Below are 15,489 nucleotides of genomic sequence, written 5' to 3' on the forward strand. Positions count from 1 at the left end.
CGAGATTCACGAAGCGAACATGTTCGCGGAAAAAACGGAACTGAGGCTATGGGCGTCGTGCGTCCTACTTATCACATCGGGTGATGTCGGCCGTCGGAGGAGGTCCTCGGGGACGGCACATCAACGTCATCGACGCAGGACGCAGACGCCAAAGATTTTCCGAGGCAGCACAGCTGTGGACATTACCTGTCATAGATATGGAATACGTCGGAGGACCCAATCCCCTCGAAGTATAATTACTATTTTATGGCTTCGTCATTGGTTATTAGATGTCTAAGACTCTATTAAACTTTATAGCTTTCTAAACTATTGTGTTGCCGGCTTGGTTCAACCGCATTAATCAAGTGTCATTATTTCTTTCATTGTGTTTGCTGAATTTATTGGTGGTGATCAATATTTAGAGGTTGGAAAATGCAGTTGTTTTTCATTAATTGTTTAACCACATTTTATGTCATTTTAAATGCATAACATTAATATATTCGAATGCCTTTTACTGTTCTTATATGAACACAATAAATCAGTTAAATAAATAATGCTATGAGCCAGATTCTCAAAACTTTTTGGGCGCAGGTGAGATGCGCGTCACTTGTGCCAAAAAAAGGAACCTTTTTGGGCGCAAGTAAGATGCGCGTCACTTGAACCAAAAAAAGGCACAGTCCAAGATGCACGCATTCAAATGCCTTAAGTGCCACGGACGAGTATGCTCGTCCTTTTTGCATAGACTTGCATAATAGCCTGGCACTATTAAAAGAGCCTCCCCGAATTCACAAATGGAATGCACTTTTAAATGCACATAAATTAGGGTAATCTCCTTGCGTTTTAGCAACAGACAAGACCAATTAGTTTGACACCAACTTCTCCCAGGAGCTACGTTTGATTCGCAAGACCAAGTGACATACAAACATACCTATGCAACATTACGCTTGTGTGTTAAATAATATATATAAAGGAGTATTAGGACATATGCAGAAGATGAATTAAGGGTAATATATGTTGGACACAATTATTGGTGGCCTCCCATATGGAAGTTACATTTGCGGAACGCCGTGTGCTAGCTCCTCGTTCCCCAGAGGTAACTCTAACTTGCTGGGTGATGACTGATACCCAGGAGCTGCTTTTAGCTCCTGCTCATCAAATCTTTTTATCTTTTTCATTAATGGGCCAGTCGTCAGCCCTAGAATGTTAGTGTTAGGCAGGAATAGGATAGGGTAGAATGACATTAATGAGGCATTTGGAAAAAGACTGCACAAACAAGTACACACTTTTCAGTTTCTGCCTTTAATGACCCTGGGGTGGTCCTAGGAGTTACATCGCACACACATTTATGTCAAGGCAGTAGGTTGATGTTTGTAGCGTTCTTACCTTCCCCTCCGACAGCACCTCTGGTTTCTTCCCCTGCTCCCCATGGGGCTGCTCAATGTATGGGCTGCTCCCGACACTCTGAGGCCGTGAAGACCCTGAAGTTGACATAAAAGATGACACAAGATAAAAGGATGCCATTAAAGCTTGTGACTTTCACTGGGGTAAAGATCCAAAGGTAGTTCACCAGCCACCCCAGCCAGGAGGAGCGGGTTCTCCCTGCAACGGACCCAGCTTCCACCTGGGAAAAACCGACAGGCAGGCTCTTGGTGAACCAGCATTTCCTTACCTCTACTTTGCTGTTGTGATCCCATCATCTCCTGTGATGCTGCAAACGCCGTCAATAGCATGGTGGGTTTAATAAAAGCAAGCCAAACCCCTTCTAATTATAATTTGAGGACGTTTCATCAAAAAAGATACATACATCACAACAGTACTATAGCCTTAGAAGTTCACATCTAGATCAGACATCGGAGCCACACAGCAATGCATCATAGGTATGCAAATTAGCTGGAAAGCTTACTTTTTTTGCACTGTGTAGACAATTGCCATCTCGTGGGGGATTGCTATTTGATACATAGCTTTCATGCCGAGCGTTATCAACACAAACCCAACAGCTTTTAAATATGCAAACATGGAATCAGGCCGCACTGCTCTTCTCTGGCTTCTTAAAGCTGATTTCGGTTTTATATTTACCGTGGAAGCCATACAGTTCTGTGTCACGGGACGCCACGTTTTCGGACCAGCCCCTTACTTTTACAACAACTGCACTGTGGTAGCTGCACTCTTTGGGTCACTTCCAATGAGCCAGTTTTACTAACATACCCAATGACAGCGTTTTGTAATAGTAAAGTAGAGGACGGGGAACATGGTGCGGCAGCGCCAGAGCATTTTACACTCGCCCGCCCTATCAAGAATATGTTGACATTGATTAAAAAGCAGCAGTGAGGGCCTATGAGGCTTTACATATTAAACCTCGCTCTGCCCCATAGAATGCTGGCAGACGAACGAGGGGATGGATAAGGTGTACAGTCTGCATAAAAGAAGGATCCGATATAAAAAAAGAATAAAAAGAATATGTTGTCCATGCCAACAATTCTTTTTAGCAGTATATACTTACTTGGAGGTAGATTCCTGTGAGTTCTGCAAAGGCTTGAATATAGAATGTATTAGTTTGCACCTACATTTAAAAATTTAAGAGTGGCTTCTCAAAGTATGTTTTCAAAAACTCCAGATGTCTCTTAGGACCTCGTTTCGAGTTGGGGGGTGTTACCGCCATTGGTAATACCATATGGGTCATACTGCAACCATTAACGCATTTGTGTGGAGGTAATTAGCCCCGCATAAAAGCAGGCAGTGTTACAGGGTTTCAGTAACAAACCCTTAAGAATATGGCGTTAGTAACCCATTCCATGGGCTATAACGGGGGGAGGAAGCAGCGGCCCGACAGCCCCAGTTAAAGGACTTAGAAAAGCAAGGGCGATTAACAAGTTACTCAAACTGGTTACTAACACCATTAGCACCGTGGGTTGCCAATCCGGTAACCGAGGGTTCTGATTGTGGGGTCTTTTCTATGAATGAATGGGACGCATCACAGAGTCCCGTTCATTCACAGAAAATACTGTTCAAAGATGGCTGCCACAGAGATAGAAGGTGGAGTTCCTTATGAAGCCCCTCTTCCATTTCCGTGGTGGCTGGCAAAGGGAGACGGTGAGAAGCTGCAGCGGGTCGTGAACGCGGCTTGGTCTCTTTGGAGGCGGGGTGTTGCTATGGTCCGTTTCTCAGATGGGAGCTTGACAATTTCGTAAAGGTCACCTGGGCTGACGAGCGGTGCAGAGGCGGACTCGGGCGGAGCGGTGTCTGGGTGGAGGGTGCTGGGCTCGGGGAGGCAGTGTGGCCTCTGAGCGGGTGCAGGGGGTGTATATGCATAGAAGAGGTGGCGAGGATGTCAAAGGGGAGTGGGAAGGTTGAGGTGAAGGTGGGGTGGAGGAGGGGGTGAAGAGGGGGAGGACGGCGACTGTGCAATCTTCATCTGTGAAGGGGGAGAAAAAGGGGGATGAGGTGCGGCTCCGAAGCAGGTCTGCACACAGAGATGATGGTGGGGGCTGGACCGGGGCAGCGCTGGGTCGGGGGCCCAGTAAATGAGAGCATTGGAGGAGCAGGGGATTTCAAGGAGCGGTGTGTCTGGGGCGGTGCAGATGCAGTGTGACAGTGTGTGGAAGGTGGTGTTAAAGCGGGTTAGTCGTGAGAAGACATTTCAGGGGGAGAGTCCGTTTGTGATTGCTGGGTGGGTGAAGGCGGCTGTGGGGGATGTCACTCGGGTGCTAGTGGTGGCTGGGGTCGGTTGTTAGTGGAAGGGACGGATGCTGGTAGTAAGGCTAAAATTCTGGAGGTGCATAGTCTGGGTAAGCTTGCGGTGCGAGTGTTTGACCAGAGTGGTGTGTCGTGTAAGGGGGTGCTGTATGGAGTACCGGTGTCTGTGGAGTTGTCTGAGGTGGAGGAGCAGCTGGCGGATGTGGGGGTGGTGGAGGCGTGGAGGTTGGGGAGGAGGGATGAGCATGGGAAGGTGGTGTCCACGACTGTGGCGGTGCGATTTGCGAGGGCAGAGGTGGTGTTGGGATTTCAGAGGTTCCGTGTGAAAGTTAATGTGGTGTTGCCTTTGAGGTGTTATAAGTTTCAACAGTTTGGACATGTGGCGGGAGTGTGCAGGAATGAGAGGCACTGTGGGAGGTGTGGTGGGGATCACGATATCAAGGAATGCAAGATGGAGACTCCGGTGAAGTGTGTGAATTGTGGGGGGGCCATTCTACTGCGTTTAGGGGGTGTGAGAGTCACAGGGTGGTGAGAGAGTTGGTACAGGTGAGGGCAGTGGAAGGTTTGATTTATGCAGAGGCTGTGGCAAAGGTGAAACCGGTGCGGGTGGTGAGGGAGGTGTGTGGGAGTGAGCCGGTGGTGGGTGAGGCTGTTGGAAAGATGAATGTGGTGGGGACGGTGAAAGGCGTGGATATGGTGGTTCTCCCGAAAACTGAGTTTATGTGTTTTGTGGTGAGTGTGCTGGAACTGGTTCAGGGGAATTTGTCTGTCAGTGTGTCGGATCTAACGAAAGGTGTGGTGGAAGCAGGGAGGAGGTTTTTGAGTGTTGTGGATGTGCTGGAAGCGGATGTGTTCAAGATGGTTGCTAAAGTGCGGAAGAAGAGTGGAGTGTCGGTTTGAGGATTTTGCAGTGGAACGCGAGGAGTTTGTTGAGGAATGGACAGGAGTTGAAAGCGGTGGTGTGTGGGGAATTGAGTGTTGATGTGGTTTGTATTCAGGAGACGTGGTTGAGGGGTGATCTGAGGTTTGTGATTCCGGGTTTTGAGTTGTTTCGTAACGATAGGGTGGTGGGGAGAGGGGGGGGTGTAGCTTTGGCAGTTCGGAAGGGGTTGGTTGCGAGGGAGATTGTGGTGGATGGAGCGGTGGAGGCAATCGGGGCGGGGATTCGGATAGGGGGGTCGGAAGTATTGGTGTTGAATTATTAAAATCCGTGTGAGGTGGTGGAGGTGGACGTGTTGTCTGGAGTGATTGGGGGACATGTGGGTTCTTGCGTTTTGTGTGGTGATTTCAACAGTGCCAATACGTTGTGGGGTAGTGAACGGACAGATGCGAATGGGGAATTATTGGAGGGTATGGCGGATGAGTTGGGTCTGTTTCTGCTGAACGATGGTTCGGGTACACAGTTGGATGTGACGACTGTTTTTGGATCTGACCTGGGTGTCTGCATCGATTGCGGGTGAATGTGAGTGGGAGGTGCGTGTGGATGGAGATATGGGAAGCGTTCATTCTGGCATTTTGGTGACTGTGAGGGGTGAGGTAGGGGTCAGACCTCGGATGGTTGGGAGTCAGTTGAATTTTAGGAAGGCTAATTGGGAGCTGTATAAGGGGTTGTGTCGAGAATTGATTGTTCCTCGGGGTAGGGTTGGGGGGGTGGATGTATGGAATGAGCACCTGGTGCAGGGATTGAGATATGCGTCAGTGGCGGCAGTTCCGGAGATAGTGAAGGGAAGAGGAGGGAAGGTTGAGGTTCCTTGTTGGTCGGTAGAATGTACGAGGGCTGTGGCGGCGTGTAAGAAGGCTAGGGCCAGGGCAGTGAGAACGGGTATGTTGGTGGATTTGGTGGCTTATAAGAAGGCTAAGGCGATGGTGCAGAGGGTGATTAGAGGGAGGAAGTGTGGATATTGGAGGAGCTATTGTCAGTCCTTGGGGAGTGATTCTGGTGTGGGTGAGGTTTGGAAGCATTTCAAGCGGATGTTCGGGTTGATGAGGCCGCAGGGTGATATGTCTGTGTTGTTGAAAGGGGTGAAGGTGGTCAGTGAGGATGGGGAGAAGGCGAATTTGTTGGGGGAGTATTTTGCGGGGGTGCACAGTAGGGGGAACTATCCGGAGGCGGTGAGGCTTGGTATGGGTGTGGTTGAGGTGGAGGTGCGTGAGTTGTTGGCGGATTTTAGGCCTTGGGAGGTGCAGTATGAGGTTCCGTTTTCTATGGTGGACATGGATGGGGCGATTCGGAAGGGGAAGTGGTCTAGTCCAAGGGTGGATGGGGTCATGTATGTGTTTTTGGAGATGTTGGCGGTGGAATGTAAATTGGAGGTGTTGGCACTGTTTAATGAGATCTGGGTGAGTGGGGTTATGCCTGCGTGGTGGAAGAGAGCGTTTGTGGTGGCGATTCTGAAGGGTGGCAAGGTCCCTACAGAGTGTAGGTCGTATAGGCCGATTGCGCTGACTGTTGTGCTGTGTAAGGTTATGGGACGGATTGTGGCTGAGCGGTTGGGGTTTTACTTGGAGTCGAATGGGTGTTTGAGTGATTTTCAGAGTGGGTTCAGGAGGAATCGGTGGGTGGCTGATCCGTTAGTGAGGTTGGTGACTGGTGTGGAGGAGGCGTTGTGCGAGGGGGAGTTGGTGAGGGCGTTCTTTTTGGATTTGGAGAAGGCGTATGACATGGTGTGGAGGAGTGGGTTGTTGGTGAGCTTGTTGGGGATGGGTGTGAGGGGGAGGATGTTTCAGTGGATTAAGGCGTTTTTGGCTGATATGACCTTCCAGGTGAGAGTGAGGGGGGTGTTGTCTGAGGTTTGGAAGATGGAGAATGGGACGTCGCAGAGGAGTGTGATTAGTTCGATGTTGTTTAATGTGATGGTGGATGGGTTGATTCGAGCTTTGGCGGGTGTCGGGTGTCAGGTGGATTTCTTCACAGATGTTGGTGTGGTATGGGTAAGAGGGCGGAGTTTGTTGTTGGTGCAGAGTCGGCTGCAAGCTGCAATTGGGCGTATGGAAGAGTGGTGTGGGAAGTGGGGCTTTTCGGTGTCTGTGGATAAAAATGTGAGTATGGTTTTTTCGAGGAGGAGGTGTCAGTCTAGAAAAATGGATACCTCTCATATGTAACGGCAAACGTATTTTGATGGCCGTGGGCCAACTGTCTCATGTACGATATGACAGACATATAGGTTTCCGAGTTTGCCAATGAACGGCCATTTTGATGTAACAAGAATCATCATTTTGTTTTCTAACCATTGCTCATTGCTTTCTGTTCTTATTGCTTCGCAGTACATTTTCTGCTTACACTGCTCGACTGTAAAACATTGTTGTCTGCACGTAAAAGGACAAGGCTGCAGGGCGGCGAGGATAACAAGAGTTTCTTGAAACACAATGTAGGCAGCGCCAGGAAGAATGCCCGGCTCCCTCCCGAATGTAGCCTTGAAGCAGAGCTGCAGGGCATTTAATGATTTTCGCAGCTGCCAGCCAGTCTTGTTATATGGTGGAATATGTTTAGAATAAAGCAGCTAAAGGCTTGAATTATGCTCTTCTTACGGCCCCCCTTTACTGAGCCCTGTTAGAGCGTGTCGGCTCCCAGGACACGAATAGCACCTCATAGAAAGCAAGGTCTGGAATACGACTCTTCCCCCGTATGTAACTCGCTTCCAAGAACAGAAGCACTGTGTTCTGTTCAACAACTGAAAGATGCCTCCGCACTTACAAATTGCATATTGTTACTAGAATAGATATTTGAAGGTGTCATAATTGTCGAAAGTGTCCATCATCACACCAAGTTCAAAGAAACCCAATAAAGGGGGGTGTTAAACATGTCATAGCTGATTGTTTGATATGCATTTTGTATATATGTAACTAATGTACGTAATTCACTCTCTTGCGTCCCTCGAGGTCTTGAGATACACGTCACGGGGCCGTGAGACCGAGTTGGCCAACTGAGACTTTTTGCTTTGCAATAAACCCTAGCTTTGGGAATACAACCTTGTGTCTGGCGTATCTATCGTGTGTGGTGACTCGCCTTGTTTCCATAGACGTAAGGGACCCCTAGGGGCCCCTTTCAGAGGGTGCAGCAGGAGTTGGACTTGGTTTTGAAAGGTGTCAGGGTGAAGAGCGTGGAGGAGTTCTGGTATTTGGGGGTGATATTGGATAGGAAGTTGAACTGGAATTTGCAGGTGGATGTTGTGGTGGATAAGTGTAAACGTAGGTTGAATTTATTGCGAGCGGTGTCTTGGAAAGAGTGGGGTGCGCAGCAGAAGTGTTTGCGAATGTTGTATAAGGCGTTGATTTTGAGTGTGTTGGATTTTGGATGTCAGGTAGCAGTGGGTTTCACGGCGAGTCAGAAGCTGCGGTTGGATAAGGTGCAGGCGAGGGCATTGAGGGTGTGTTCGGGAGTGATGAGGTCCTCTCCAGTGAATGCGGTTCAGGTGTTTGTGGGGGAGATTGGGGTTGAGGAGGGGTGCGTTGAATATGAGGTGGTGGGTGACGTGTAGTGCGAAGAGTGTGGCTCACCTGGTACGTGAATGTTTGCAGTATAATTGGAGGTTTGATTATTATAGGGACCGGTGGAGGAAGAAGGGGGGCACTTTGGGGTTTCACATGTGGGAGAAGGGGGTGCAGTGGGGTGTGGGCGAGTTGTTGGCAGTGACCGGTATGGATTTGGTGAGATTACCGATGTGGATGTTGGGGTCTCCGAAGGTATGTTTAGAGTTGGCGAGAATGGTGTCGAAGAAGTGGGGTTTGCGGGGTGAGATTAAGGCTTTGGGTCAAGCATATGTGGCAGGGAAGGAGGGATGTAAGGTGTTCACGGACGGTTAGAAGGATCCTGTGTCTGGGAGAGTGGGTATAGCGTTTTATCTGGAAGACACTGGGGAGTATAAGGTGGGGCGTCTGACGAATGACGTGTCGATTTGTACGGCTGAGCTGGTGGCAATTGCGTTGGCGATTGATAGGGTGTGCGAGTTGGGGTTTGAAAAGGTGGTGGTGTTTTCGGATTCAATGAGTGGGATGCAGGCGATTGTGGCAGGGGATGGTGATAGGAAGGATGTGATTTTGAACATCAGGAGGAAGATTGATTGGTGTGTGCGTGGGGGGATGGATTTGGAGTTGGCGTGGGTCCCTAGTCACAGTGGCATTTTGGGTACTGAGTTGGTGGATCTGGCGGCGGGTGAGGGTATGAGGAGGGGAGTGGTTGATATGAGGTTGCCTTTGAGTGTGGATGAGGTGAAGGCTGTGGTGGTGAGGCGGGTTATGGATGAGTGGCAAGAGAGGTGGGTGAGTGGGGTGAAGGGCAGGTGGATGTTTGGTGTCCGTGGGAAAGTGTCGGTGAAGGTGGATGCGGGGAGTCTGGAATGGAGGAGGGGGGAGCAGGTGGTGCTGAATCGGTTGAGGATAGGGCATGTGGGGCTGAATGACTGTGTTTCGAGTGGGGAAGCGTGAGTCGAGGGACTGTGTGGTGTGTGGGGTGCCTGAGACTGGGACATTTTTTGCTTACGTGTGAGAGGTATGTTGAGGAGAGAGAGTTGATGAGGGTTCGGTTGTCTGCGTTGGGTGTGGCTGAGATGAGTGGGAAGGCTTTGCTGGGAGGTGGCGGAGTGAGAGGCAGGGAGAGGAGCAGTGTGCTGCTGGATTTTGTGAGGCAGACGGGGCGGTGGGAGGAATTGTGAGAATATGAGTGGTGCTTGGCAGGGGAAGCAGCCTGCGGGTTCCACGGAACGGGGGTTGAGATTAGCAGTTTCAGCCCGCGATCCACAGAACCTGATTGGCTGCTCACTCCGCCTGGGTGGTAATGCATCGTGGTTAAAAACATACATTATTCATAAATACTGTATGTATTACCATTAGTGCACTACTTCTAAAGCAGCTATTAGTGTTTATTGTGGCTTTGGAGAAATGGTTCTTCCTTCGGTGGATAGCAAACGATTAAAGGTGATCAGTTTACATTTGAAACAGCAGAGTTTGAAAATTAAATCTCAAAAAATAAATTCCAAAAATACAGTTGCTTTATACCTTGCAATGTAATGTCTTTAAGTATGAAAATGGCAGCTTGTACATGTGTATATGCTTGATGAATATTATTGGATACTGTCATGTTTAAAAGACTGCTCCTTCCGCTGCCTTCATGTCATCCCATCCCCCACTTCTCCATCCTCTCTCCTATGTTCCACACCCCTTATAACGGAGAACAGTGCGTGGCATGGGGGTGCCATAAGCCTGTAAAATAGGGTCAGCAGGGGTAGGAAATGAGAGTGTAAGAGTGAGGGGAATGGTGGATGGTGCAGTGAGAGGGGAAGGTGGCGAGCAAGGTAGATAGGGAGTGGAAAGAGGAGTGGTGGGTTTAGAAGAGGTAGTAGGGGATGAGGGGTGACATTGATAGAGAAGCAATATCACACTGGTTGGCGTAAGGGTAGGAGTGATAGGGCTGCATGAGGCAGGCAGGGCCGGCCGAGGCATAGGCAGTCTGTCTGGTGGCCCAGGGTCCCACCATCAGGGGGGCTCGCAGGCAATAGTGTCTGCCTCGACTATACCAAGTATTATTGTTTGAAAGGGGGGTTGTGCTGCTTCCATGTACGACCTCACATTTTTCTGTATGTCGTGTGAGGCCACGGTTTCAGCTCCGAGTCCAATGACTCTCTAGAGACAAATACCCATTCCCAGTGGCAGATGCTGCGGGCCACTTTATGACTGCTTATCACTTCCTTTCTTCTAGCAGAGCAATTAAAGTGGGAGTGATTTACAAGGGATGGTTCATTGGGAGACCATTGTTTTGGACAAGACGTTCTTAGGGTTTCAATGTTAAGAAATGCATTTTTATTCTAAAAGCAGACATAAAGCACCAGGTAACTGCCTACATCTACGACCTCCTCCCTAACTACCTTATTTCCAGATGTTCATATTTAACACCAAAAAACGTTTTTTTGGTAGAGTGTAATATTTTCACCACATCATGTAAGAGGCCTGCATTTGTCAAACATTGAAACACAAACAGGTAACCTTTTCACACATTGCATTTTGTTAAGAGTTAAGTATGGAAAGCACATTTTCAAATCCAAAGGCCATTTTTCCTTCTGCTGAATTGCATTCTGGTATTTATAATCACCCATTCAAGATTGGGGGAATAATGCCACAATTTTACACTTTTTGCTTAACATATTTCTATTAGGGTCTACCTTACTATGGTCTGTGCACATTTCAAGTCATCTTGATAAAATAGAGAATTGTTGAGAGACAAACACAGGGATGACAAGGGGAAATGATGAGAGAGCAAGTCAGTCATGAGTATTTGCCCAGGATGTGGCAAGAGAGGCTGCAATCCAGAAGACTGGTGGGGTTATTTTCCCTTGGTATGGCCATGTCCTGTCTTTCAGCATGCAAGCAGAGGATACATGTGGGTAGACCACGTCCGCCCACTTTTTTCAGAGGGCGGACAAAACCCAGCTTGGGTATTTTTGAGACCAGCAAGCATTTCAAGTGTTTGACTACCAGGATTTCACCCAGGTTGTCATGTTCCCAATGCTGTCGCTTACTCACAAGACCACATAAAAGTGTCATCAAAGCATATGTCTTGTATTGGGATTTTGTTTTCAAGGGAATATTTCACTATCCACATAAAAGTGTCATTAAAGCACATGTCTCCTATTGGGATTTTGTTTTCCAGGTAATATTTTCTGTAGGTTGTTAGTTTTAAAAGGTGGGCCCATTTATATTTATATTCACTGAAAGAACCTCAGTTAAGCTGCAGCTAAATTTAAATTGGACCTAGTGGGTCTGAAAGAAACCTATTGGAACATGTACAGTGGACATGGCCGAAGGCTAATGGCCATAAAAAAACGATGGTATAACAAAACCCTTTAAATTCACTGAAAATAACCTTAGTTAAGGTGCAGTTAAGTTGCACATATTTAATGCAACAAAACCCTTGAAATTCACCGGATGTTGGAAGACATGACCAGCTTAACTCGGCATGCTGTCATTGATATCCCCCATAATGCTATTACCCCCAATGCCATTTTGTATATCATTTTGAACCCCTTTCTCTAATAACACGTAGGTGCACATGGGCTTTGCAATGGAAATGCGCTGAGTTACGCTGGTCATGACATCACACATCCGCTAAATTTCAAGGGTTTTGTTTCGTTAAATCTGTGCAACTTTGCACCTTAACTAAGGTCTTTTCCATAAATTTCAAGGGTTTTGTTATACCATCGTTTTTTTTATGGGCCATTAGCCTTTGGCTGTGTCCACTTTACATGTTCCCCCAATACGGTTCTTTTGGACCCACCAGGTGGCCACGGCCAACCATACATGTGTTTTGGGACAACTAGCCAGGGCATTTGGCTCTGGCCAGTAAGAACGGCCTTCGGGTGTGCCCACTGTTTATTTTAAAACACTACTGGGCCACAAGCCATGGCCTTTGGCCGTGTCCACTGTACATGGTCCCCCAATATGTTTGTTTTGGACCTACTAGGTGGCTAAGGTCTTATGGGCCCACTAGCCAGGGCCTCTTGTCCCTGACCAGTGAGCACGCCCTTCAGCCATGCCCACTGTATATTTTAAAACACTACCGGGCCAATAGCCATGGCCTTCGGCCGTGTCCACTATACATGTTCCCCCAATATTTTTCTTTTGGACCCACTACGTGGCCACAGCCGTCTCGCCCCCTGAACAGGGCCTTTGGCCCTGGCCTGTGAGCACGGCCTTCAGCTGTGCTCACTATATTGCTGACGCAGGGACTGTTTACAATGATATCACAATCATGTTGGTTGGTTGCAGGGATGTGCTTCAGAATATATTTCTTTGTAGGGGGAAAGTGGGTTCACCAATCTCATGGGGGTTTGGGGGGTAGGATGCACTTAGTTTAAGTGGAGAAAGACACAAAAAAGAAGTGTCAATCGAGTCTACGTCATGTCTGTGCATAATGTCTCAAATTGTGCTGGCACAAGTGTTCCTTGAAAAGATATGTATTACTTTTTGGTAATTTCGCAGCACATTGACAAGCCTTCTTGATCCATTGATTCCCTAAACCAAACCTCCATGTCAGGATGTGTTTATGCCCACAGTCCTGTCCAATGCATCCTGACACCACCGACTGCCAAGTGTCTCTGCGCATCATTAGCCTAACCGACCCCCATCTCTTTAAGATCCACCAAAGCACCTGGAGACCATGCAAATGGCAGTGGTGTCTGGTACAAATCCTACTGACGTAATAACATAACATACTGATCAATTCAAAGTCTCCTTCCTACCCTGCGGACTGTACAGGTTCAAGTGCTTTCTTCCCTTGCTCATAAGCTTTTAATTTGAGGCCTTGCATCATCTTGAACGTTCTTTGAACTTCATCCATCTAAAGTAACGTGAGCTGCAGAACTTAAAACAGCACTCCAGGTACGATGACAACATAAAACTGGACCCGGTATGATGACGTCACAAACAGGAACCTTGATGAACCCAATAGGCAATACTCGGTGATAAATGAAGATGCATAAACAGGATGCTGACAGGGAATTGAAGCAGAAATAACGAGAAGTGTGATTGCCAGAGGAACAGAGAGAGACAACTTGCATCTCATTTTCACTGAATGTCTTTAACACGTTTGAGGAATTTTAAACAGTTCAAAATGTGTTTTGTAACCCAGAGAGTGGGAGCTATGTCTCTAGATTTTTGACTTTAAATATGTTCCACATAGAACAACAAAACCGAATATTTTATGTATGTGGACGCACCAACATTATTTGCATGTGTGTTTGTGCTTGCACACATCTATGATGTTGTTATAATTGGCATAGATATTATTTTCCCATTCCCAGAAAAAAAGCTTTGCTTTAAACGACATTGTGGTTATAATGCAAAATTCGAAAAAAATAAAATATGACAGTTCTGGTTAGCATAGCAACCATACTCTGCCTGAGCCATGCACTGCGTATTACCTAAGACGCGACATAAGAGTGGATATCACCAGTGACATCATCAAAGATAACCCCTGCAAAAAGATCAAGTGGTACCGATGCAACATGTCTACAGGTCATGCCCCGTAGGTGTGGTGCCTGAGGCATGACCTGTGGCAGCTGCCTTCCTTCAAAACCTGCACCAGCCCATGCAGATACTATGCCTGAGTGCATTTCACCTGTCTGCGGAATCCACAGGACATTGCATGGCTGACGGTGAGAGGATTCCTCGATCCAGGCAAAATACTATTGGCTGACATTTCCTTGGGTAGTGTATCCGGGGCCTTGCGCATGATGATGCTCTGCTGGCACTGTGGCCAGCCATGGCCTTTGTCTCCAGCATAGGCCAGGATGTGGTTTGCTTCTGCAGACTGCAGTGGCTGTATGCATGCTGTCCTCCGGATCAGCCTGGACTAAAAGCATTGGCTATGGCTCAGTAGTGGTTGGGATTGTCAGACTCAAGACTTAATTTCATTGGAAAACTTTGATGGAGGAGAGTTTGAATTCTATTTGGAGGAATCATGAAATTAAATCGGCATTGAGGACTGCGAGGATCTGGTCTCCTGTTGCAGCAGATTGGAGGATTCTTTCGAAAAGGGCAGGCAGGCATTTGCTGGTGATCCTAATTTCCAACACTTGGTGGGTAAACCCTGCAAGCTGGCAGAGGATAGGAGGAGATGCAATTAGTCATGAAAGCAAGCGCTACGAGTGTTTCAGGAGGAGAAAAACATAAGTGATGGTAGAAAGATAGTATCTGGGTAGCCTGTTGGCTTCCAGATCTCAGGAATTCTTGTAAATGTGGTCTGCGTGGCAGTCACAGGTTAATTATGATCAGGTAATATGGTTGTAACAAGCTGGAGGGTTCCCAAACATATAAATGAAACTATCGCAGGCCATGCTTTTTACACCACACACTTACGGCCACATGCTCTCACGCCAAATGCTCTAACTGGTGTCTAGTCAATTTATCTAAAACCATTCCATCTAATACCATTCCATCGAAATTTTTCCATCTAAAAAATGTCCATCTAATGCATGTTTTTGGGGCTAAAGGGTTAATTTTTGTTCAGGTGTATTTTAAAGGGTAATAAACGGGTTTTTTGGGGGACTCCCCCCAAAAAAAGAAAACAAAAAAAGAAAAAAAATGCATTAGATGGAAATTTTTTAGATGGAAAAATTTAGATGGAATGGTATTAGATGGAATGGTTTTAGATGAATTCACCATAAACAGCTCTTTCGAATGGATTGTGTCCTCCCACGTATTCCTCATCTTGTGATAATTCATTTCGCCAGCTTTGCTGCACTGGAAAAAAAAATTCGGTAGTGGGCGCTGTGCTTGAGGTTGTGGCGTGGAATGTCCCTCGACGGGCTCCATACCGTGTCGACGTCACCGATGGTAGAAATGGCTTGAGCCGCGCCCGTTGGCTTCAGTTCCGTTTTTTCCGATTGCTTCGCTCTCGTGAACGGCGCGCTTAGAGATTTTCTGTCAAGAAAATGTCTTCTTCATCAACCGGTTTGAGTCCCAAGAGTGGGTTTAAGAAGTGTAATGACTGTGGATCGAAGATGTCCATCACCGATCCTCACTGTATCTGTTTGTGGTGTCTGGGCTCAGACCATCGAACCAGCGACTGTGGCTCCTGTCAGTCTATGACAGAGAAGGCCCACGGAGGGTGAGAGGAAAAGTAAGTTAGCGGTGGGGCGGGAGGCGTCGAAGGGCTCTTCGAAAGCCTTATCTATAAAAACATAAACTATCGTACGACTCTAAGGAATCGGAACGCCATAAAAAGCACTCGAAGAGATCCCGATCTCGTAGCAGGTCGAGACGATCTTCTTCGTCTTCCTCTAAAAAGCTCAAAAGGAGACATAGATCTCCGTCGTCATCGTCCGA

At 47.5% G+C, this 15,489-nt stretch overlaps 1 protein-coding gene across 6 annotated transcripts in view; it reads right to left on the reverse strand.

Moving 5' to 3' along the window:
* The window catches only part of CASKIN1 (CASK interacting protein 1), a 1,401,469-nt gene that overhangs the window by 286,064 nt on the left and 1,099,916 nt on the right, over positions 1-15,489 (reverse strand). For all 6 annotated transcript variants that reach the window (XM_069647339.1, XM_069647342.1, XM_069647341.1 and 3 more), the window contains one exon: positions 1,363-1,457. In XM_069647339.1, the coding sequence (XP_069503440.1) occupies positions 1,363-1,457 (95 nt within the window). The remainder of the gene's footprint in view (positions 1-1,362; positions 1,458-15,489) is intronic.

This window comes from Ambystoma mexicanum, chromosome 2q (genome assembly GCF_040938575.1).
Source record: "Ambystoma mexicanum isolate Mex_15411 chromosome 2q, UKY_AmexF1_1, whole genome shotgun sequence".
NCBI lineage: Eukaryota > Metazoa > Chordata > Amphibia > Caudata > Ambystomatidae > Ambystoma > Ambystoma mexicanum.